The sequence below is a fragment of the Oncorhynchus mykiss genome, chromosome 15, assembly GCF_057628025.1.
Source record: "Oncorhynchus mykiss isolate SJ-2025 chromosome 15, ASM5762802v1, whole genome shotgun sequence".
Lineage (NCBI taxonomy): Eukaryota > Metazoa > Chordata > Actinopteri > Salmoniformes > Salmonidae > Oncorhynchus > Oncorhynchus mykiss.
In genome coordinates this window covers 16608000-16630236 of record NC_143036.1, presented here as the reverse complement: position 1 = coordinate 16630236, position 22237 = coordinate 16608000, and the positions used below count along the sequence as shown (strand labels likewise).

Sequence of the window (22237 nt, the reverse complement as noted above, 5' to 3'; positions counted from 1 at the left end):
AGTATCTAACAATTCACAAAAATACACACACATCTAAAAGTAAAATAAATGAATTAAGAAATATATAAATATTACGACGAGCAATGTCGGACTGGCATTGACTATGTAAACATTATTAAAGTGACCAGTTTTATGCATCATCTCATTATTTTACATGTGCATTAGTTTGAAAAGGCAGGAAGGGGATTGCTTTGCTCCCACAATATTTTTTAAATTAATGTAATATAATCATGATTAGGTAGATTATTTCTATAGTACACGCACACACACACCCTGCTGCCTCACTGCGGCCGTTTTTTAACGTGCGTGACGTCGCTTCCTTCCAACATGGCGCAGCTAGGCAGGTTGCTAATGGCAATCTGAGGGATTTACCCCACCTTCTGTCTTTATTTATGTCTGTATGTTAGGGCCACTGCCGCTGTCCTCTCGAATAGAACACATCGGTCTGGAACGGCTGCTGCCCTTGGGACAGGTACTACTCCTCGCCCCAATTCCGGCGCGCCATGTATGAAGGCAAAAAGACGAAAAACATGTTTTTAACCAGAGCTTTGGAGAAGATCCTGGCCGACAAAGAGGTTAAAAAGGCTCACCATTCGCAATTGCGAAAAGCCTGCGAGGTGGCACTCGGTAAGTTTTATTTCTGACATGATCACAGTCTTAGTTTGTAATTGATTTAACAACGTCATGCATCTCTGGTTAATACTGTCTACTATGTTTTCGGCTGCTACGTTGTCGCCAGCCCCAAGGTTCGCGAAAGTATATGACTCCTTGGGCTACATTGTCGCAACAAAGTCGTTCTAGAATCTATTGGCAACAATGCAGCTACAGTTGATATGTATTTTCGCTCAATATTTTAGGTTTTATTCAGGTGAAGGACGGTAGATAGTTGTTGAATATACAACTATCGAGGTGGCATTATAGGCTCTCGGATAATCATCGCTTAGTTACTGTGTGGATACGGAAATGGTGCAAATGACAGGGGTGTGTGCCTCCTTTGACAGTTGCAAACTGCTACACTAGTTTATTACGCACGCAACTGACAATACCGTGCTGTATAAATAATTAGCTATTAACTGAAAGCAAACTGTCACTGTTATTATTTCCAATTATAAAACATTATGGAATTGCTGCTGCATTTGTCTGCAGGTCATAGGCTGCAGGCTACATCAATTCGTAGCCTATACAATTATTCCTGCAAGAAGAAGACCCGATTTTAAATTGTTAGACTGATATGTGCAAATCATTTTGCCACATTACTTTAACTTTTTTTTCTGATGGGATCGTCTGTGTGGGTTATACGAAACAGTCTGTCTACTCTGCTCTAGAAACCCAGACTGTCCTGCGTGCCTGGAGAGGGGGGTCACGGCTGACGGGATACAGTTTATGTCAAATTGACGTTTAAAGTTGAAATGTTTTTGCATTTTACCAAATCTTGACTCTTTTCCTAACCTTAACCCAATTATCCTAACCTGCTACGTAAATTTTCCTAACCTGCTACGAAGTCAATTATTGTCAATTCTGACATAAACTGTATCCCTTCTAGTCGAAACCGTAGAGGGAGTGGCGTTGAAAGAAAAACAAGTAGCCGAGCTTGGCAGTGAATGTTGGCTACTGTGATGTCTTTGGAGACCCGGATCGGCGTTTATGTCTTGGGTTGTCCCCAAAAATACATGCGCATCGGGAAAGTGGCCGATGTATCATTCGCACCAGGTGCATTTAGCGGCATTTAGCTGAAACGCGTCTTCACACTATAGCCTATTTCCAGTGGTCCTATGCCTTGTTGAATTTAGAAAGAGGAAGGGCCCATCTGAACTTCACATTAATAATTTTCATCTGTCATGAAAAATGTCAGGACAGGTTTTGTTTTTCCCTGTGTAGTCATTTCGGGTCCATTTATGTGTTTTTGGTCAAGTTGGCAAACGGCTTGGAACAAGTTACTCTCTGTTCTGCTACTCCAGTAATCTGACACTGCTGGTGAAACAATGACCCCACAGCCCACCTTTGTTGTTGAGCAGCCAGTGAGTCTAGCTTATCTTCATTTTACTGTACATGTCTCTCCACTGTTTTGGGGGATAACAAATGCACATTACTACATTACATTGACATTTTAGTCATTCAGCAGATGCTCTTATTAAGGGCTTGTAAAGTAAGCATTTCACTGTAAGGTCTACTACACCTGTTGTATTCAGCATTTCACTGTAAGGTCTACTACACCTGTTGTATTCAGCATTTCACTGTAAGGTCTACTACACCTGTTGTATTCATCATTTCACTGTGAGGTCTACTACACCTGTTGTATTCAGCATTTCACTGTAAGGTCTACTACACCTGTTGTATTCAGCATTTCACTGTAAGGTCTACTACACCTGTTGTATTCAGCATTTCACTGTAAGGTCTACTACACCTGTTGTATTCAGCATTTCACTGTAAGGTCTACTACACCTGTTGTATTCAGCATTTCACTGTAAGGTCTACTACACCTGTTGTATTCATCATTTCACTGTAAGGTCTACTACACCTGTTGTATTCATCATTTCACTGTAAGGTCCACTACACCTGTTGTATTCAGCATTTCACTGTAAGGTCTACTACACCTGTTGTATTCAGCATTTCACTGTAAGGTCTACTACACCTGATGTATTCAGCATTTCACTGTAAGGTCTACTACACCTGTTGTATTCATCATTTCACTGTAAGGTCTACTACACCTGTTGTATTCAGCATTTCACTGTAAGGTCTACTACACCTGTTGTATTCAGCATTTCACTGTAAGGTCTACTACACCTGATGTATTCAGCATTTCACTGTAAGGTCCACTACACCTGTTGTATTCAGCATTTCACTGTAAGGTCTACTACACCTGTTGTATTCAGCATTTCACTGTAAGGTCTACTACACCTGTTGTATTCAGCATTTCACTGTAAGGTCTACTACACCTGTTCTATTCAGCATTTCACTGTAAAGTCTACTACACCTGTTGTATTCAGCATTTCACTGTAAGGTCTACTACACCTGATGTATTCAGCATTTCACTGTAAGGTCTACTACACCTGTTGTATTCAGCATTTCACTGTAAGGTCTACTACACCTGATGTATTCAGCATTTCACTGTAAGGTCTACTACACCTGTTGTATTCAGCATTTCACTGTAAGGTCTACTACACCTGATGTATTCAGCATTTCACTGTAAGGTCTACTACACCTGTTGTATTCAGCATTTCACTGTAAGGTCTACTACACCTGTTGTATTCAGCATTTCACTGTAAGGTCTACTACACCTGATGTATTCAGCATTTCACTGTAAGGTCTACTACACCTGTTGTATTCAGCATTTCACTGTAAGGTCTACTACACCTGTTGTATTCAGCATTTCACTGTAAGGTCTACTACACCTGTTGTATTCGGCACATGCAGCAAATAACAAGCTGGTTCCTCCACTGGGGTGCCAGGACAGAGAAGAGCTTTGACTGGGATGAGTGGGAGCTGCCCTCCCTTAGGAGTGGGAGGGCAAAGAGACCAGAGGTGTACTCGGGTTAGGGTGTAGGGTTTGTACAGAGCCTGAAGGTAGGGAGGGGCAGTTCGTCTTGCTGTTCTGTAGGTAAGCACCATGGTCTTGTAGTGGATGCGAGCTCCAACTGGAAGTCAGTGGAGTCTGTGGAAGAGCAGGGTGACATCTGAGAACTTGGGAAGGTTGAAAACCAGGTGGGCTGCAGCATTCTGGATAGGTTGCAGGGGTTTGATGGCACAAGAGGGAAACCCAGCCAACAGAGAGTTGCAGTAGTCCAGACGAGAGATGACAAGTGCCTGGATTAGGACCTGCACTGCTTCCTGTGTGAGGTAGGGTTGTACTCTACAGATGTTGTAGAGCATGAACCTGCAGGAGCGCGTCACTGCTTTGATGTTTGCAGAGATTGAGAGGGTCTTGCCGTGAGCAAGGTTCTTTGTAATCCGGAAGGGGGACACAGTGGAGTTGTCAACCGTGTGGAGAGGCCTTGGAGCGGACAGGCCTTCCCCGGGAGGAAGACAAGCTCCGTCTTGTTGAGGTGGAGCTTGAAGTGGTGGGCCGACATCCAAGCTGAGATATCTGCCAGGCACGCAGAGATGTGTGTCGCCACCTGGGTGGTGGGAAGGAGATAAGTAGTTGAGTGTCATCCGCATAGCAATGATAGGAGAGACCATGTCAGGATATGACGTAGCCGAGTGACTTGAGAGGAGAGGAGAGGGTCTAGAACCGAGCCCTGGGGAACACCAGTAGTGAGAGCATGTGGTGCAGCTACAGATCCTCTCCATGTCACCTGGTAGGAGGGGCCTCAGACGCCCAGCCCTGAGAGGGTGGAGAGGAGGATCTGATGGTTCACGGTGTCAAAGGCAGATCTAGGAGGATGAGAACAGGGGAGAGAGAGTCAGCTTTGGCAGTACTGAGAGCCTCCGTCACACACAGGAGAGCAGTCTCGGTTGAGTGACCTGTCTTGAAGCCTGACTGGTTAGGGTCAAGAAGATCAATGAGAGAGGTAAGGTAGCGAGAGTGTTGGTCAGAGGCAGCACACTCAGTGGACTCAATAGGCTGAGTGAATGAGGAGTGGATGTCATCAACCTTCTTTTCAAAGGATACAGAGGAAGAGAAAGTAGAGAGGAGTGGAAGAATAATAAATAGGTCCTATGGAAGTTTAGAGTAGTTTTCCTCCATTTTTGCTCAGCTGCCCGCAGACCTTTTCTGTTGGCTTGCAATGAGTCACTCAGTCACTGCGCAGGAGGGGTGGGCCGAGCCAATACGCACTGCTATTATGTTATTACACTGTTAGTAACACAATTGAGTGGCTACATGTTAGCATGTTCAGTAAAACGTACTCTTTTGATGTAGAAATATTTGATTACACATTTCTGTAGTTTTTCCCCATTGTGTTACATAGGCTACTGTGTTTATGTTAGCATTAGGCTATGTACTTCCTGGGTTTGTGTTGTGAGATTATCCTAGATCGGCAGAGAGTCTGTAGTAGGAATGAAGCTCCCTCTGCATTCATAAACTGAATAGCCCAGATTAGTCAGAGCATCACAGTGTGGGTGTTTTAAGAGCAGTGAGTTTAACATAATGCTTCCTCATACCTATTATCAATATGAAAAAACACCCATACTATGTCGTGGCAGAAACTACAGGATGCTATCCTTATTAGGCACGATTCTAAAGGTGATTTTCTTTTTTCTTGTACCTGAATTAGTATTTTTCATGATAACCAGCTGTGATTTTATTCAAAAGCTTGGATCTTGTACTTATTGGAGGTGTGGATGTAGAGTGTGATTGCCACTCATCCAAAGACACTGAGAAACTCAGTAACCACTGCCTGTCTAAACAACTGGGTCACCCAGTATACTCAGAGACTTACGCAATCTTCCCTCTTACCTTGAGGCACTACTCACTGACAGTCCCTCTGATTGGGATACATTTAGTCCTCACCGTCCTCCTCTTTGGGACACCTTGTAATCCTTCCAAGACAACCCCTAAGTCCCCTATCCACTACCAGCTACCCCACATGCCTACCCATTACCTCGAGTCCCCTACCAACTACCCCTCGCTCCCTACCTACTACCCCTAGTCCCCTATCCACTGCCCCTAGTCCCCTACCCCCAAGCCTCTACCCACTACCCCTATACCCTACCCATAGTCCCCTACCCACTACCCCTAGTCCCCTACCCACTACCCCTAGTGACCTACCCACTACCCCTAGTCCCCTACCCACTACCCCTAGTCCCCTACCCACTACCCCTAGTCCGCTACCCACTACCCCTAGTCACCTACCCACTACCCCTAGTCACCTACCCACTACCCCATGTCACCTACCCTCTACCCCATGTCACCTACCCACTACCCCTAGTCACCTACCCACTACCCCTAGTCACCTACCCACTACCCCTAGCACCTACCCACTACCCCTAGCACCTTACCCACTACCCCTAGCACCTACCCACTACCCCTAGCACCTACCCACTACCCCTAGCACCTACCCACTACCCCTAGTCACCTACCCACTACCCCTAGTCCCCTACCCACTACCCCTAGTCCCCTACCCACTACCCCTAGTCCCCTACCCCTAGTCCCCTACCCACTACCCACTACCCCTAGTCACCTACCCACTACCCCTAGTCACCTACCCACTACCCCTAGCACCTACCCACTACCCCTAGCACCTTACCCACTACCCCTAGCACCTACCCACTACCCCTAGCACCTACCCACTACCCCTAGTCACCTACCCACTACCCCTAGTCACCTACCCACTACCCCTAGCACCTTACCCACTACCCCTAGCACCTTACCCACTACCCCTAGCACCTACCCACTACCCCTAGGCCCCTACCCACTACCCCTAGTCACCTACCCACTACCCTTAGTCCACTACCCCTAGTCCCTTACCCACTACCCCTAGTCCCCTACCCACTACCCCTAGTCCCCTACCCCTAGTCCCCTACCCACTACTCCTAGTCCCCTACCCCCAAGCCACTACCCCTAAAAGGATCCCAAAAGGGTTCTACCTGGAACCAAAAAGGGTTCTTCAAAGGGTTCTACTATGAGGGACAGCCAAAGAATCATTTCAGGTTCTAGATGGCACCTTTTTTTCTAAGAGTGGAGACACGTCATCAATCTAATAATACTGTAGTTATTTTTGTCACTTTGACCAAGGATGTTGTATCATCTCTAGTAGAGGTCGACTGATTATGATTTTTCAACGCCGATACCGATTATTGGAGGACCAAAAAAGCCAATACCGATTTAATCGGCTGATTATTTTTACATTTATTTGTAATAATGACAATTACAACAATACTGAATGAACACTTATTTTAACTTAATATAATACATCAATAAAATCAATTTAGACTCAAGTAAAAAATGAAACATGTTCAATTTGTTTTAAATAATGCAAAAACTAAGTGTAAGAGAAGAAAGTAAAAGTGCAATATGTGCCTGTCACACCCTGGTCAAAGTATTTTGTGTTTATCTTTATTTATTTGGTCCGGCCAGGGTGTGGCATGGGTTTTTGTATGTGGTGTGTATGTGTGGGGATTGTAGCTAGTGGGGTGTTCTAGCTAAGTCTATGGCTGTCTGAAGTGGTTCTCAATCAGAGGCAGGTGTTTATCGTTGTCTCTGATTGGGAACCATATTTAGGCAGCCATATTCTTTGAGTTTGTGGTGGGTGATTGTCCTTAGTGTCCTGATGTAATTGTTCTGTGTTAGGTTACACAAGTATAGGCTGTTTCGGTTTTCGTTAAGTTTATTGTTTTGGTAGTGTTTGTGTTTAGTGTGTTCCTTCATTAAACATGGATTGCAATAGACACGCCGCATTTTGGTCCGACTCTCCTTCTCATATAGAAAACCGTTACAGAATCACCCACCACAAAGGGACCAAGCAGCGTGTCAACAGGCAAGAACAGCCCAAAGTGGAGTACAGTATGGACTATACTTCTTGGGAGGAGATAGACAGGTGGGCGGTCGACCCAGGGAGAGTGCCGGAGCCCGCCTGGGATTCGATGGAGCAGTGCGCGGAAGGATATAGGAGAATGGAGTTTGCGAAGCAAGCAAGGCGGCGCGGACGGAGGCCCCATAGTCAGCCCCAAGAATTTCTTGGGGGGGGGCTCAGGGAGAGTGTGGCAGAGTCAGGAGCCAGACCTGAGCCAACTCTCCCTGTTTATCGTGAGGAGCCAAGGAGGAGACCAGAGCCGGTGTTGGAGGTGAGCGAAACAGAGACTGTGAAGGAGTTAATGGGGAAATTGGAGGAGAGAGAAATGAGGGAGTTGCTGTGTTGGTGTTTTAAACATGGAATTCGCCCGACGGAGCGTGTCGGGGATTTGATGGCACCTGGGTCAGCGCTCCATACTCGTCCTGAGGTGCGTGTTAGTCGGCTGGTTAAGATGGTGCCAGTCTCACGTACCAGGCCTCCTGTGCACCTCCCTAGCCTTGCACGTCCTGTGCCAGCACCGCTCTCAAGATCTCCAGTACGCCTTCACGGTCTAACCCATCCTGTGCCACCTCCACACCCCAGCCCTCCGGTAGCAGCTCCCCGCACCAGGCTTCCTGTGCGTGTCCTCGGCCCAGTACCACCAGTGCCAGCACCACGCATCAGGCCTATAGTGCGCCTCGCCTGTCCAGCGCTGTCGGAGCCCTCCTCCTCTCCAGCGCTGTCGGAGTCTCCCGCCTGTTCAGAGTTGCCAGTTAGCATAGAGCTGCCAGTTAGCATAGAGCTGCCAGTTAGCATAGAGCTGCCAGTTAGCATAGAGCTGCCAGTTAGCATAGAGCTGCCAGTCTGCAAGGAGCTGCCAGTCTGCAAGGAGCTGCCAGTCTGCATAGAGCTGCCAGTCTGTAAGGAGCTGCCAGTCTGCAAGGAGCCGCCAGAGCTGCCTGTCTGCAGGATGCCGCCAAAGCTGCCAGTCTGCAAGGAGCCGCCAGAGCTGCCAGTCTGCAAGGAGCCGCCAGAGCTGCCAGTTAGCATGGAGCAGCCAGGGCCGCCAGTCAGCATGGAGCAGCCAGGGCCGCCAGTCAGCATGGAGCAGCCAGGGCCGCCAGTCAGCATGGAGCAGCCAGGGCCGCCAGTCAGCATGGAGCAGCCAGTCAGCATGGAGCAGCCAGTCAGCATGGAGCAGCCAGAGCAGCCAGTCAGCATGGAGCAGCCAGAGCTGCCAGTCAGCATGGAGCAGCCAGTCAGCATGGAGCAGCCAGAACTGCCAGTCAGCATGGAGCAGCCAGTCAGCATGGAGCAGCCAGTCAGCATGGAGCAGCCAGAGCTGCCAGTCAGCATGGAGCAGCCAGTCAGCATGGAGCAGCCAGAGCTGCCAGTCATCATGGAGCAGCCAGTCAGCATGGAGCAGCCAGATCTGCCAGTCGACCAGACTCTTCCAGATCTGCCAGTCGACCAGACTCTTCCAGATCTGCCAGTCGACCAGACTCTCCCAGATCTGCCAGTCGACCAGACTCTCCCAGATCTGCCAGTCGACCAGACTCTTCCAGATCTGCCAGTCGACCAGACTCTTCCAGATCTGCCAGTCGACCAGAATCTTCCAGATCCGCCAGTCGACCAGAATCTTCCAGATCCGCCAGTCGACCAGACTCTTCCAGATCTGCCAGTCGACCAGACTCTTCCAGATCTGCCAGTCGACCAGACTCTTCAAGATCTGCCAGTCGACCAGACTCTTCAAGATCTGCCAGTCGACCAGACTCTTCCAGATCTGCCAGTCAGCCAGGATCTGCCAGTCAGCCAGGATCTGCCGAAACCACCAGCCAGCCAGGTAGATTCATCAACCTGCCTGAGCTTCCTCTCACTCCTGAGCTTCCTCTCACTCCTGAGCTTCCCCTCAGTCCCGAGCTGCCTCAGTCCCGAGCTGCCCCTCAGTCCCGATCTGCTCCTCAGTCCAGTGGGGTTCTGGGTGAGGACTACTAGGCCATGGTCGGCGGCGAGGGTGGACTATCCAGGGACGCGAGGAGAAGGGACTAAGACTTTGATTGAGTGGGGTCCACGTCCCGCGCCGGAGCCGCCACCATGGACAGACGCCCACCCGGACCCTCCCTATTGTTTTGAGGTGCGTTCGGGAGTCCGCACCTTAGGGGGGGGGTTCTGTCACACCCTGGTCAAAGTATTTTGTGTTTATCTTTATTTATTTGGTCCGGCCAGGGTGTGGCATGGGTTTTTGTATGTGGTGTGTATGTGTGGGGATTGTAGCTAGTGGGGTGTTCTAGCTAAGTCTATGGCTGTCTGAAGTGGTTCTCAATCAGAGGCAGGTGTTTATCGTTGTCTCTGATTGGGAACCATATTTAGGCAGCCATATTCTTTGAGTTTGTGGTGGGTGATTGTCCTTAGTGTCCTGATGTAATTGTTCTGTGTTAGGTTACACAAGTATAGGCTGTTTCGGTTTTCGTTAAGTTTATTGTTTTGGTAGTGTTTGTGTTTAGTGTGTTCCTTCATTAAACATGGATTGCAATAGACACGCCGCATTTTGGTCCGACTCTCCTTCTCATATAGAAAACCGTTACAGTGCCATGTAAGAAAGCTAACGTTTCAGTTCCTTGCTCAGAACATGAGAACATATGAAAGCTGGTGGTTCCTTTTAACATGAGTCTTCAATATTCCCAGGTAAGAAGTTTTAAGTTGTAGTTATTATAGGACTATTTCCCTCTGTACCATTTGTATTTCATTAACCTTTGACTATTGGATGTTCTTATATGCACTTTAGTATTGCCAGTGTAACAGTATAGCTTCCGTCCCTCTCCTCGCTCCTCCCTGGGCTCGAACCAGGAACACAACGACTCGAACCAGGAACACAACGACAACTGCCACCCTCGAAGCAGCGTTACCCATGCAGAGCAAGGGGAACAACTACTAGAAGGCTCAGAGCTAGTGACATTTGAAACGCTATTAGTGCGCGCTAACTAGCTAGCCATTTCACTTCGGTTACACCAGCCTCATCTCGGGAGTTGATAGGCTTGAAGTCATAAACGGAGCAATGCTTGACGCACAATGAAGAGCTGCTAGCAAAACGCATTAAAGTACAGTTTGAATGAATGTTTACGCGCCTGCTACTGCCTACCACCGCTAATATCTAGTAATATCATCAACCATGTGTAGTTAACTAGTGATTTATGATTGATTTTTTTTTTATAAGATGAGTTTAATGCTAGCTAGCAACTTACCTTGGCTTACTGCATTTGCGTAACAGGCAGTCTCCTTGTGGAGTGCAACGAGAGAGAGGCAGGTTGTTATTGCGTTGGACTAGTTAACTGTAAGGTTGCAAGATTGGAACCCCCGAGCTGACAAGGTGAAATTCTGTCGTTCTGCCCCTGAACGACGCAGTTAACCCACCGTTCCTAGGCCATCATTGAAAATGTTTGTTTTTTAAATCGGCGCCCAAAAATACAGATTTCCAATTGTTATGAGAACTTGAAATCGTCCCTAATTAATCGGCCATTCCGATTAATCGGTCGACCACTAATCTCTAGTGTTGTTCAAGGATGTTGCATGTGTTGTTGATATTCAGCCCTCTTCTTGTAGGTTTGTGATCTTTCTTGTAACACTATCCAATACATGACATTTGTTCTATTGAAAAACTAAGTTGTCAGATCGAGTATGTTCTCACTTTCACTGTGGACTTTTGCTCTTGTTCAGGAAAACATCCTGTAGCAGCTTGGGTTCTCACATTGTCACAAAGAGGCAGAACAGTGACGGAAGCAGGAATACATTCATCTTGGACCACAGAGTAGGGGGCGGGCGCCTGGCGCTGCCCACCTATTCCGAGAATGAGGTTATGATTCATTTCATTCATGATGATTAAATCGTTTACTAACGCTGGACTGACTTCCAAGTGGGCTCCCGAGTGACGCAGCGGTCTAAGGCACTGCATCTCAGTGCTAGAGGCGTCACTACAGACCCTGGTTCGATTCCAGACTGTTTCACAAATGGCCGTGATTGGAAGTCCCTTAGGGCGGCGCAAAATTGGCCCAGCATTGCCCAGTTCTGGCCAGGGTAGGCCGTCATTGTAAATAAGAATTTGTTCTTAACTGACTTCCCTAGTTAAATAAAGGTTAAATACATTTTTTTTAAAGGTAACCAATGTGTATCACAAGTTATCAGGATAGAGGGAGGGAGTGACCAGCTGCAACGATGTCAGGGCTTTTCCAACGGTCACAGAGTCCAGTAGGGTCGAAACACATTTCTCTTATTCCACAGTCCTCTGCTCTCACAGCAGCCTGTGAATACATTCAGTTCACACACACACACACACACACACACACACACACACACACACACACGGGCCTGCTGTGGGAATGTATCAGTCGGTCCACAGTATATATTATACCACGGGGTCTAGATCTAATGTAATTGGTCATATCTAGGATAAGTCACCGCCAGTCACCTGATGTGTCAGGCACTACAATCAAAACGTTTGTTGTTTGCTAGTTCAATTATTGTAGCTTGGTCAGCTTGGGGGACAGTACTGTTTGGTACTACGTTGTTTGCTAGTTTAATTATTGTAGCTTGGGGGACAGTACTGTTTGGTACTACATTGTTTGCTAGTTCAATTATTGTAGCTTGGTCAGCTTGGGGGACAGTACTGTTTGGTACTACGTTGTTTGCTAGTTTAATTATTGTAGCTTGGTCAGCTTGGGGGACAGTACTGTTTGGTACTACGTTGTTTGCTAGTTTAATTATTGTAGCTTGGTCAGCTTGGGGGACAGTACTGTTTGGTACTACGTTGTTTGCTAGTTTAATTATTGTAGCTTGGTCAGCTTGGGGGACAGTACTGTTTGGTACTACGTTGTTTGCTAGTTTAATTATTGTAGCTTGGTCAGCTTGGGGGACAGTACTGTTTGGTACTACGTTGTTTGCTAGTTTAATTATTGTAGCTTGGTCAGCTTGGGGGACAGTACTGTTTGGTACTACGTTGTTTGCTAGTTTAATTATTGTAGCTTGGTGAGCTTGGGGGACAGTACTGTTTGGTACTACGTTGTTTGCTAGTTTAATTATTGTAGCTTGGTCAGCTTGGGGGACAGTACTGCTTGGTACTACGTTGTTTGCCCTTTGAGAGTATGCCATTTATGCACTAGAGACAGAGCTCCCATTGTTTCCCTCATGTACACTGGCTGGATATTCTGTACTGTACAGGTAAAAGCCTAGAATGCTGTTTTAATGTTACTGAATCAAGACTGTATCTACTGTAACTTGCACAGTAACTACAAATGCCGTTTTAAATTAAACAATGTGGACTGACCCATAGTAGACCTCATTAATTTCAGTTGATGCAGAAAAGAGGCTTGAAATTAAATTGTAATATGCTGTAATATGCTGTTTATTAACCTTCCCCAAAAGTAAGGTTGACACGAACAAAGTCATGGAGCACCTACTATGGTAAACTGTTTTCCTCCTGATTGTGGATGGAGATAACTATGTTTCTTCCTCTTGGAGAAAAAACATTTGCTGGGCAAGTATGAGCAGAATATATTGTGTACTTTTCAGGAACAATGCGTGCTCTGATAACCCTGAGGAAGGCACAGTGATGCCGAAGCGTTGGTAAATACCCATTTAATTGGTGGGAGTTTATACATGGAGTGTGTGACTTTCTTTGTGATAGTTTATAGGTTCTGATAACAGAACAGAACTCCTTATTAAGGGGCCTTTTGAGACGTTTTTTTAAACAGCTGTTATGGCCCATTATTGTCCCACTTACTGTAGTCATTAGTTTTGCCAAACACAACCACACATGGTGGGTACAGCTGTATGTGGTCCTCAGTCAGTCAATGGAATCTCACGGATGATATCTGAATCCTGAGTGAGATTCTAAAGCGTTTTATTTTGAAGATAACATGATGCTTAGACTGTGGCAAACTCATTCCTTTTATCAATTTCAGCTTTCCAGGTGGCTCTGACGCATTCTAACAAAATCATCATTCGTCCAATGACTTGGTATTTTTCGAAATGGCAAAATAACAGTGTGTTTCCTTTACTTTTACTCAAAAGGTTGTTCTAAACAAGTGTGGGGTATTGCGATGCATAATTCATGCACTGAGTCTAAGAGCTTACAACGATCTGTGTGTATCGAATGTGGTGAAGCAGGCTTTCAGGACAGAGCTGTTTTAACTGGACCATCTGCCAATGTGGGGATACGTCTTCATCAAAGTGGGATGTTTTTGCCAGACTGTAAGATTTAAGTTTAAACCAAATATAAAGTGGGCTGATTGTCTCAGGTTGCGTTCAAGAAATAACTGGACATGACTCATTATGACACAAGGCACTTTACCAAGGCCACAAGTCTTAGATAGCAAAGAACACCACTGAAAAGACATCTAACCTATTGTACATTGACAGGAAGTATAGGTCTATGGGCCTACGTTTAAACACTCTGTAGTATAGAAGTCGTACGGTGTTGACATAAATATGGGCACTGTGACGGCCACGTCGTCATTAGGGGTACCATCCACTGGGAGCAGTACACTTCTGCTCATTAGGCTCACTGAACACATGCTCTCCCAATAATGGGTCCAATTTGTTAAGCTTTTTAATGTGACTCCCTATTGACCAGTAAACACTGCAGTCTCGCTCTCGCTCAAAACAAAGGGGTAGAGAGTTGCTCCATAGTGCACAAATGATACATAGGCCTACAACTGGTTATACCAACTATACCAGATCCTCATTGGGATACTTTCTGTTAGCTTCATTATGTCATGAAGGAGTAATTAAGTGGATAAAAGCTATGGGGTTTAGAGTAACAAGTATTTAGCCTAAGTGATCAAATTATTCCTATTAGCTTTCAGCAATCTATTATTGTGAATTCTACTTAGTTAGCACCATCAAATACTGCATGGTGGTTCATAGGCTAAGGCTATGTATTCAATTAGTAACTAGGATATTTTTCATCATATTCCCAACATTAAGGAACAGAAATTCAATAACCAAGTGGTTTACGCCTAGCCAGACAGATTTAGAAAACCTAGCTGTGTGAAGCTGAGACACCAGAGAGCCGGTGCTAGAGCTGCCAGAGCATCACTGTGGATGAAAGAGAGCAAATGAGTGAGGAGACAGCAGCCTTCAGCCATCTCTTATGTTCCCATTACGTTGAGACTTCTGGAAATATTCACAGCAATAGATTTGCTCTCCTCAGGCTGTTTCTCAGGAAATGGACAGATCGGTGTGTCTGTGTGTGCGCCGTTGTTTTTTTTGCTGCAATTTAAAATAAGGATAGAGTAAATTGTTCAAAACTTGGAACACACGGACATAAGTGTGGGCCTGTGTGTGTGTGTGTGTTGGGTAATGGAGTCTGGCCAAGCCTGGCTTGCTGCAGGGTATTATTGTTTAGTGTGAATGTGGTGAGTTTAATTTGGTTTGCTCGCTGGCTCTCCATCAGTGAGGAGCATAAGCTGGGTCCTGGGCTAGAGGAGAATGAGTAGAGGAAAGGGGAGAGGAGAGAAGGGGATGGGGGGGAGGGGAGGGGAGACTGAGGAGAAGATCAGGGGAGGAGAGAGGAGAAAAGAGGGGAGAGGAGAGGAGACTGAGGACAGGAGCTCTCTTTTTCTATTGGTTTCTAACTGTTGATATAGGCAGGAAATAGATGAATATTCCTTGAATTGTGCCACAGGCAGACAGACTAGTAGTTTGAGAGCAGACCCCATGGTGCCCTCCTGTCTCGGCTCCACCAGGCTGTGTGCAAACAGGCAGCTTAGCTCAGCTCAGCTCTAAACCAGCAGGTTCACTGCTACACACACCGTCAGCAGGGAGAAATTCACTCTCATACAGCCCAAACCGGACCTGAAAATTACATGAACTAACACTTTTCTCTAGAAAGAACCAAGTTAAGAGCAAAATAAGCTGTACTAATACTGTACCTCAATGTGGGGGTTTTCTCTATCGCACAAGCCAATATATTTTGTTACACTGATACCCCAAACATCCATAATACATCAGTGATCCATGCTAACGGCTCATTCAATCTAAGGACAGGAGATGAATACATTTTATTTGACCAGCTAACAAACAGCTGAGAGGAACGGAGGTAATATTCTCCTCCTCTTCCTCCTCCTTATAGGGTGTAGGAAGAGTTACGACACACATATTTAGCAGGTCCTGCCAACTGTGTGCATCTGAGGCGGGCTAATACAAAGCTAGCGAGTTACCATACATCACCCTGACTGAAGAGATGGACAGAGAGGAGCATCAGGGAGGGAGGGACTGATTGACTGAGACAGGGAGAGAGGGAGATAGAGAAAACAAGGATTGAGAAAGAGAGAGAGGGATGCCATGCCAGCCTGGGCCCCATGGTCAGCAGGTTGAAGGAGTGCAGGGTTGATGAGGGAGGGCACTTTGGCAGAATGAGTCTTCATGGGAGAGTGTGCTGTGTTGCTGTGTACAGGGAGGAGGGAGGGAGGGCCCCACACACCATTGCCTAGCTATTCATCTCCACAGTCCATGCCTCAGAATGTGGGGAGGGTAGGATATTACCGTGGCTGGTGTTATTGAATGGTGGATTTCTTAATAGCATTGCATCTGCATGATGTCAGGGCTATGCTACAAGAGCTACTCTTTCTCTCAGTCAACATGTTTGTTGTTTCTAGCATCAAACTGTTTCCAGCTGATCTACTACTCTGTGTGTTTGTGTTTGTACAGTGGGGAGAACAAGTATTTGATACACTGCCGATTTTGCAGGTTTTCCTACTTACAAAGCATGTAGAGGTCTGTAATTTTTATCATAGGTACACTTCAACTGTGAGAGACGGAATCCAGAAAAAAAAATCCAGAAAATCACATTTGTATGATTTTTAAGTAATTAATTTGCATTTTATTGCAAGACATAAGTATTTGATACATTAGAAAAGCAGAACTTAATATTTGGTACAGAAACCTTTGTTTGCAATTACAGAGATCATATGTTTCCTGTAGTTCTTGACCAGGTTAGCACACACTGCAGCAGGGATTTTGGCCCACTCCTCCATACAGACCTTCTCCAGATCCTTCAGGTTTCGGGGCTGTCGCTGGGCAATATGGACTTTCAGCTCCCTCCAAAGATGTTCTATTGGGTTCAGGTCTGGAGACTGGCTAGGCCACTCCAGGACCTTGAGATGCTTCTTGCGGAGCTACTCCTTAGTTGCCCTGGCTGTGTGTTTCGGGTCATTGTCATGCTGGAAGACCCAGCCACGACCCATCTTCAATGCTCTTACTGAGGGAAGGAGGTTGTTGGCCAAGATCTCGCGATATATGGCCCCATCCATCCTCCCCTCAATACGGGGAGGATGGATGGAGTCCTATCCCCTTTGCAGAAAAGCATCCCCAAAGAATGATGTTTCCACCTCCATGCTTCACGGTTGGGACGGTGTTCTTGGGGTTGTACTCATCCTTCTTTTTCCTCTAAACACGGCGAGTGTAGTTTAGACCAAAAAGCTCTATTTTTGTCACATCAGACCACATGACCTTGTCCCATTCCTCCTCTGGATCATCCAGATGATCATTGGCAAACTTCAGATGGGCCTGGACATGCGTCGGCTTGAGCAGGGGGACCTTGCGTGCGCTGCAGGATTTTAATCCATGACGGCGTAGTGTGTTAGTAATGGTTTTCTTTGAGACTGTGGTCCCAGCTCTCTTCAGGTCATTGACCAGGTCCTGTCGTGTAGTTCTGGGCTGATCCCTCACCTTCCTCATGATCATTGATGCCCCATGAGGTGAGATCTTGCATGGAGCCCCAGACCGAGGGTGATTGACCGTCATCTTGAACTTCTTCCATTTTCTAATAATTGCGCCAACAGTTGTTGCCTTCTCACCAAGCTGCTTGCCTATTGTCCTGTAGCCCATCCCAGCCTTGTGTAGGTCTACAATTTTATCCCTGATGTGCTTACACAGCTCTCTGGTCTTGGCCATTGTGGAGAGGTTGGAGTCTGTTTGATTGAGTGTGTGGACAGGTGTCTTTTATACAGGTAACGAGTTCAAACAGGTGCAGTTAATACAGGTAATGAGTGGAGAACAGGAGGGCTTCTTAAAGAAAAACTAACAGGTCTGTGAGAGCCGGAATTCTTACTGGTTGGTAGGTGATCAAATACTTATGTCTTGCAATTTAAATGCAAATGAATTACTTAAAAATCATACAAATGTGATTTTCTGGATTTTTGTTTTAGATTCCGCCTCTCACAGTTGAAGTGTACCTATGATAAAAATTACAGACCTCTACATGCTTTGTAAGTGGGAAAACCTGCAAAATCGGCAGTGTATCAAATACTTGTTCTCCCCTCTGTATATATTGTGTGTGTCTGTGTGTGTATATATATATATATATATATATATATATATATATATATATATATATATATATATATATATATATACATATACGTACTTGTATATAATATGTGTAGTGTATATATACTTGAATATCATGTGTAGTGTACAGTTGAAGTCGGAAGTTTACATACACCTTAGCCAAATACATTTAAACTCAGTTTTTCAATTCCTAACATTTAATCCCTTAAAAATTAATTGTCTTAGTTCAGTTAGGATCACCACTTTATTTTAAGAATGTGAAATGTCAGAATAATAGTAGAGTGATTCTTTTGAGCTTTTATTTCTTTCATCACGTTCCCAGTGGGTCAGAAGTTGCAGGTGTAACTGAGTCAGGTTTGTAGGCCTCCTTGCTCGCACAAGCTTTTTCAGTTCTGCCCACAAATGTTCTATAGGATTGAGGTCAGGGCTTTGTGATGGCCACTCCAATACCTTGACTTTGTTGTCCTTAAGCTATTTTGCCACAACTTTGGAAGTATGCTTGGGGTCATTGTCCATTTGGAAGACCCATTTGCGACCAAGCTTTAACTTCCTGACTGATGTCTTGAGATGTTGCTTCAACATATCCACGTAATTTCCCTCCTTCGTGATGCCATCTATTTTGTGAAGTGCACCAGTCCCTCATGCAGGAGAAGCACCACCACAACATGATGCTGCCAGCCCCGTGCTTCACGGTTGGGATGGTATTCTTCGGCTTGCAAGCCTCTCCTTTTTCCTCTAAACATAACGGTGGTCATTATGACCAAACAGTTCTATTTTTGTTTCATCAGACCAGAGACCATTTCTCCAAAAAGTACGATCTTTGTCCCCATGTGCAGTTGCAAACCATAGTCTGGCTTTTTTATGGCAGTTTTGGCACAGTGACGTCTTCCTTGCTGAGCAGCCGTTCAAGTTATCTCGATATAGGACTCGTTTTACTTTTGTACCGGTTTCCTCCAGTATCTTCACAAGGTCCTTTGCTGCTGTTCTGGGATTGATTTGCACTTTTCTAACCAAAGTACGTTCATCTCTAGGAGACAGAACGCGTCTCCTTCCTGAGCTGTTGGACGGCTGCGTGGTCCCATGGTGTTTATACTTGCATACTATTGTTTGTACAGATGAACGTGGTACCTTCAGGCATTTGGAAATTGCTCCCAAGGATGAACCAGACTTGTGGAGGTCTACAATTTTTGTTCTGAGGTCTTGGCTAATTTATTTTCATTTCCCATGATGTCAAGCAAAGAGGCACTGAGGTTGAAGGTAGGCCTTGAAATACATCCACAGGTACACCTCCAATTGACTCAAATGATGTCAATTAGCCTATCAGAAGCTTCTAAAGCCATGACATCATTTTCTGGAATTTTCCAAGCTGTTTAAAGGCACAGTCAACTTAGTGTATGTAAACTTCTGACCCACTGGAATTGTGATACAGTGAATTATAAGTGAAATTATCTGTCTGTAAATAATTGTTGGGAAAATGACTTGTGGCGTGCACAAAGTAGATGTCCTAACCAACTTGCCAAAACTATAGTTTGTTAACAAGAAATTTGTGGAGTGGTTGAAAAACAAGTTTTAATGACTCCAACCGAAGTGTATGTAAACCTCCGACTTCAACTGTAAACGTGTATATCATATGTAGTCCAGTACAATAAATCGACACCACTAGAGTAAATTGCAATGCACTGAATTTGGGGGGAATATTGCAGATTCACCAATCTGTATTTACATTGCATAAATATTTCACATGGATTCTTGTAAAAGAAAGACCCCAATAACTGTGTGATTAATAAGCATTCCCTGGTGGAGCAGAAATCAAGCTTCAGTCAGTGTAGTGATTCCCAGCATGATTAGACAGGGGCTTCAGGTCTGGGTGAGTAGGCAGGCTGGAGTCCGCGGTCCAATGGGCCCACACACACACCAGGTTGTCCAGACAACCTCTGGCAGCCAGTGTTTCCTTCTTCCTCTCCACTCCTCTCCTCTCCAAATGTAATTACTGCAGTGCAACCTTTCCTTCCACCCAGCATAGTGGAAATCCCATATGGGCAGATTTTCCCCTGGCTTGCTATGGCAGCAACAGCTGCCCCCTGTTTACCAATGCTCTGGAGAGAGATTGAATTGGAGGTTGCCACCTACACACATACCCTGGATCAGATTAATCAACCCTGGTCCTAATGTTAATCTTCATGGTGTGAGAGCAACTGAGAGAGACTGGTCTGCATGTTGATAACCTCACCACTGCCTTTCTGATTTTTTTAAGAAAGTAGGCCACATAGAAAGAGATGCACACAGGCAGTCCAGGATAATTGAAGGGACTCTCATCTTGAAAATCGGTGGCATTTGAAATGTAATATCTTCCCTTGATAACAAAGCGTGTGGCTGACTGTGTCTCAGCAGCCCAAGGCTGTTGTGCTACATTGTGGCTGAGATGTCGTGTCTAAAAAGAAAGGAACATTTCAAATCTCACACACTTCCCCCGAGACAGAACCACACACACACACACACACACAGGGGTGCCGTGTCTAAGGCGTTTCAATCGGTATTGGATCCATGCTAGATTCAGATTGGTGGAATGCCTTTGATGTGGAAATGCCACTGACGGCAGGAGACGGGATGCTCACCCACACAGCTCAGGTGACCGAACCTGAGAATGAGATTGACCCACACAGCTCAGGTGACCGAACCTGAGAATGAGATTGACCCACACTGTGTGTGTGTGTGTGACACGTAGAGCATGAGAAAACAGTCTGCAGTCTTTCTGTGTCCTGATCTGTCTATGGTGTCTGACCATTGAACAATTTCCTTCCTTCCCCCTCTCCTCCTGCCGTCTTCCCCCTCTCCTCCTGCCATCTTCCCCCTCTCCTCCTGCCATCTTCCCCCTCTCCTCCTGTCGTCTTCCCCTTCTCCTCCTGCAATCTTCCCTCCTGCCGTCTTCCCCCTCTTCTCCTGCCGTCTTCCCCCTCTCCTCCTGCCGTCTTCCCCTTCTCCTCCTGCCGTCTTCCCCTTCTCCTCTTGCCGTCTTCCCCTTCTCCTCCTGCCGTCTTCCCCCTCTCCTCCTGCCGTCTTCCCCTCTCCTCCTGCCGTCTTCCCCCTCTCCTCCTGCTGTCTTCCCTCCTGCCGTCTTCCCCTTCTCCTCCTGCAATCTTCCCTCCTGCCGTCTTCCCCCTCTCCTCCTGCCGTCTTCCCCCTCTCCTCCTGCCGTCTTCCCCCTCTCCTCCTGCCGTCTTCCCCCTCTCCTCCTGCCGTCTTCCCCTTCTCCTCCTGCCGTCTTCCCCCTCTCCTCCTGCCGTCTTCCCCCTCTCCTCCTGCCGTCTTCCCCCTCTCCTCCTGCCGTCTTCCCCCTCTCCTCCTGCCGTCTTCCCCCTCTCTTCCCTCTGATCTTACACAAGGCCTTTCTGCAGAGCAGCTCCTCACAGAGAAGGTAAAACATGTCGCACTGAAAACTCCCCTCACCTTTCAGTCCCACTCCCCTAGTGACTTCTTATCATGTACGCTCACCGTGAGGAAGCTATGAGCACGGCGGTGGCTGCTGAATGAGGCTAGGTTGTTATTGTTATTGTACTCCTAGTCGCTCACCATGAGGAAGCCATAGCACAGCAGTGGCTGCTGAATGAGATTGTTATTGTACTCTTAGTCTTTCCTCTCTTCCTAATGCGACGCTCTGCAGTGTGTGTGCATCTCTGCCAGAGCAGGGGGTGCTTATTGAATTAGTAGTATTGATCAAACCGCTTGAGTCAGCAGGAGTCTTTGTCCAGGTGAAGTAGTCAGCCTTCCAGCCGTGGCATCACTGTTTACCATCCTGTACGCATCATCAAACTGTGCCGCTCATCTGTACAAAAAGTGTGTGTGTGCGTGTTAGTGATGCACCGATATGACATTTTTGTCCGAGACCGATATCCGATATTTTCCTTGCCAAAAAAAATCAATAGTGATACTGATTTTAGCGACCTTTTAAGCATTCTAGTACAGTGAAATAATTAGACCGCTGCATCCATGTGTGTGTGTGTTAAGGCACTGCATCTCAGTGCAAGAGGTGTCACTACAGTCCCTGGTTCGAATCCAGGTTGTATCACCTCCAGCTGTGATTGCGAGTCGCATACGGCGGCGCACAATTGGCCCAGCGTCGGCCGGGTTAGGCCGTCATTGTAAATAAGAATTGCCTAGTTAAATAAAGGTTACACACACCACACTGACCAAAAAGTTATTTTGTTGGCATTTACTTATGTCCCCATTACCAGTAAAACATAATCAAAACCTATTTCTTTCACTTACTTGCTGTGCTGTTTCGTTGTTCATTTGTTCAGTCGTTTCATTCTCAACCAGGATTTCTATGGAATGGCGTTTGGGACTTTGTGTGTCAAAAAAGATACATGTCAAATAACACTATTTGATGTGTGAAATAAGCTTGTTGACCAATCAGGAGCTGAATATGACTGCACGTCACATATTTGAACGCATTCATCCAT

General features: G+C 46.1%; 1 protein-coding gene across 5 annotated transcripts in view; it reads left to right on the top strand.

Annotated features, from left to right (window-relative positions):
• Window positions 1-283: 283 nt before the first annotated feature.
• LOC110490929 (brefeldin A-inhibited guanine nucleotide-exchange protein 1) overlaps window positions 284-22237 on the top strand; it is a 99901-nt gene continuing 77947 nt past the window's right edge. For all 5 annotated transcript variants that reach the window (XM_036943873.2, XM_036943872.2, XM_036943871.2 and 2 more), the window contains exon 1: window positions 284-627. In XM_036943873.2, the coding sequence (XP_036799768.1) occupies window positions 504-627 (124 nt within the window). In that variant the 5' untranslated portion in view covers window positions 284-503. The remainder of the gene's footprint in view (window positions 628-22237) is intronic.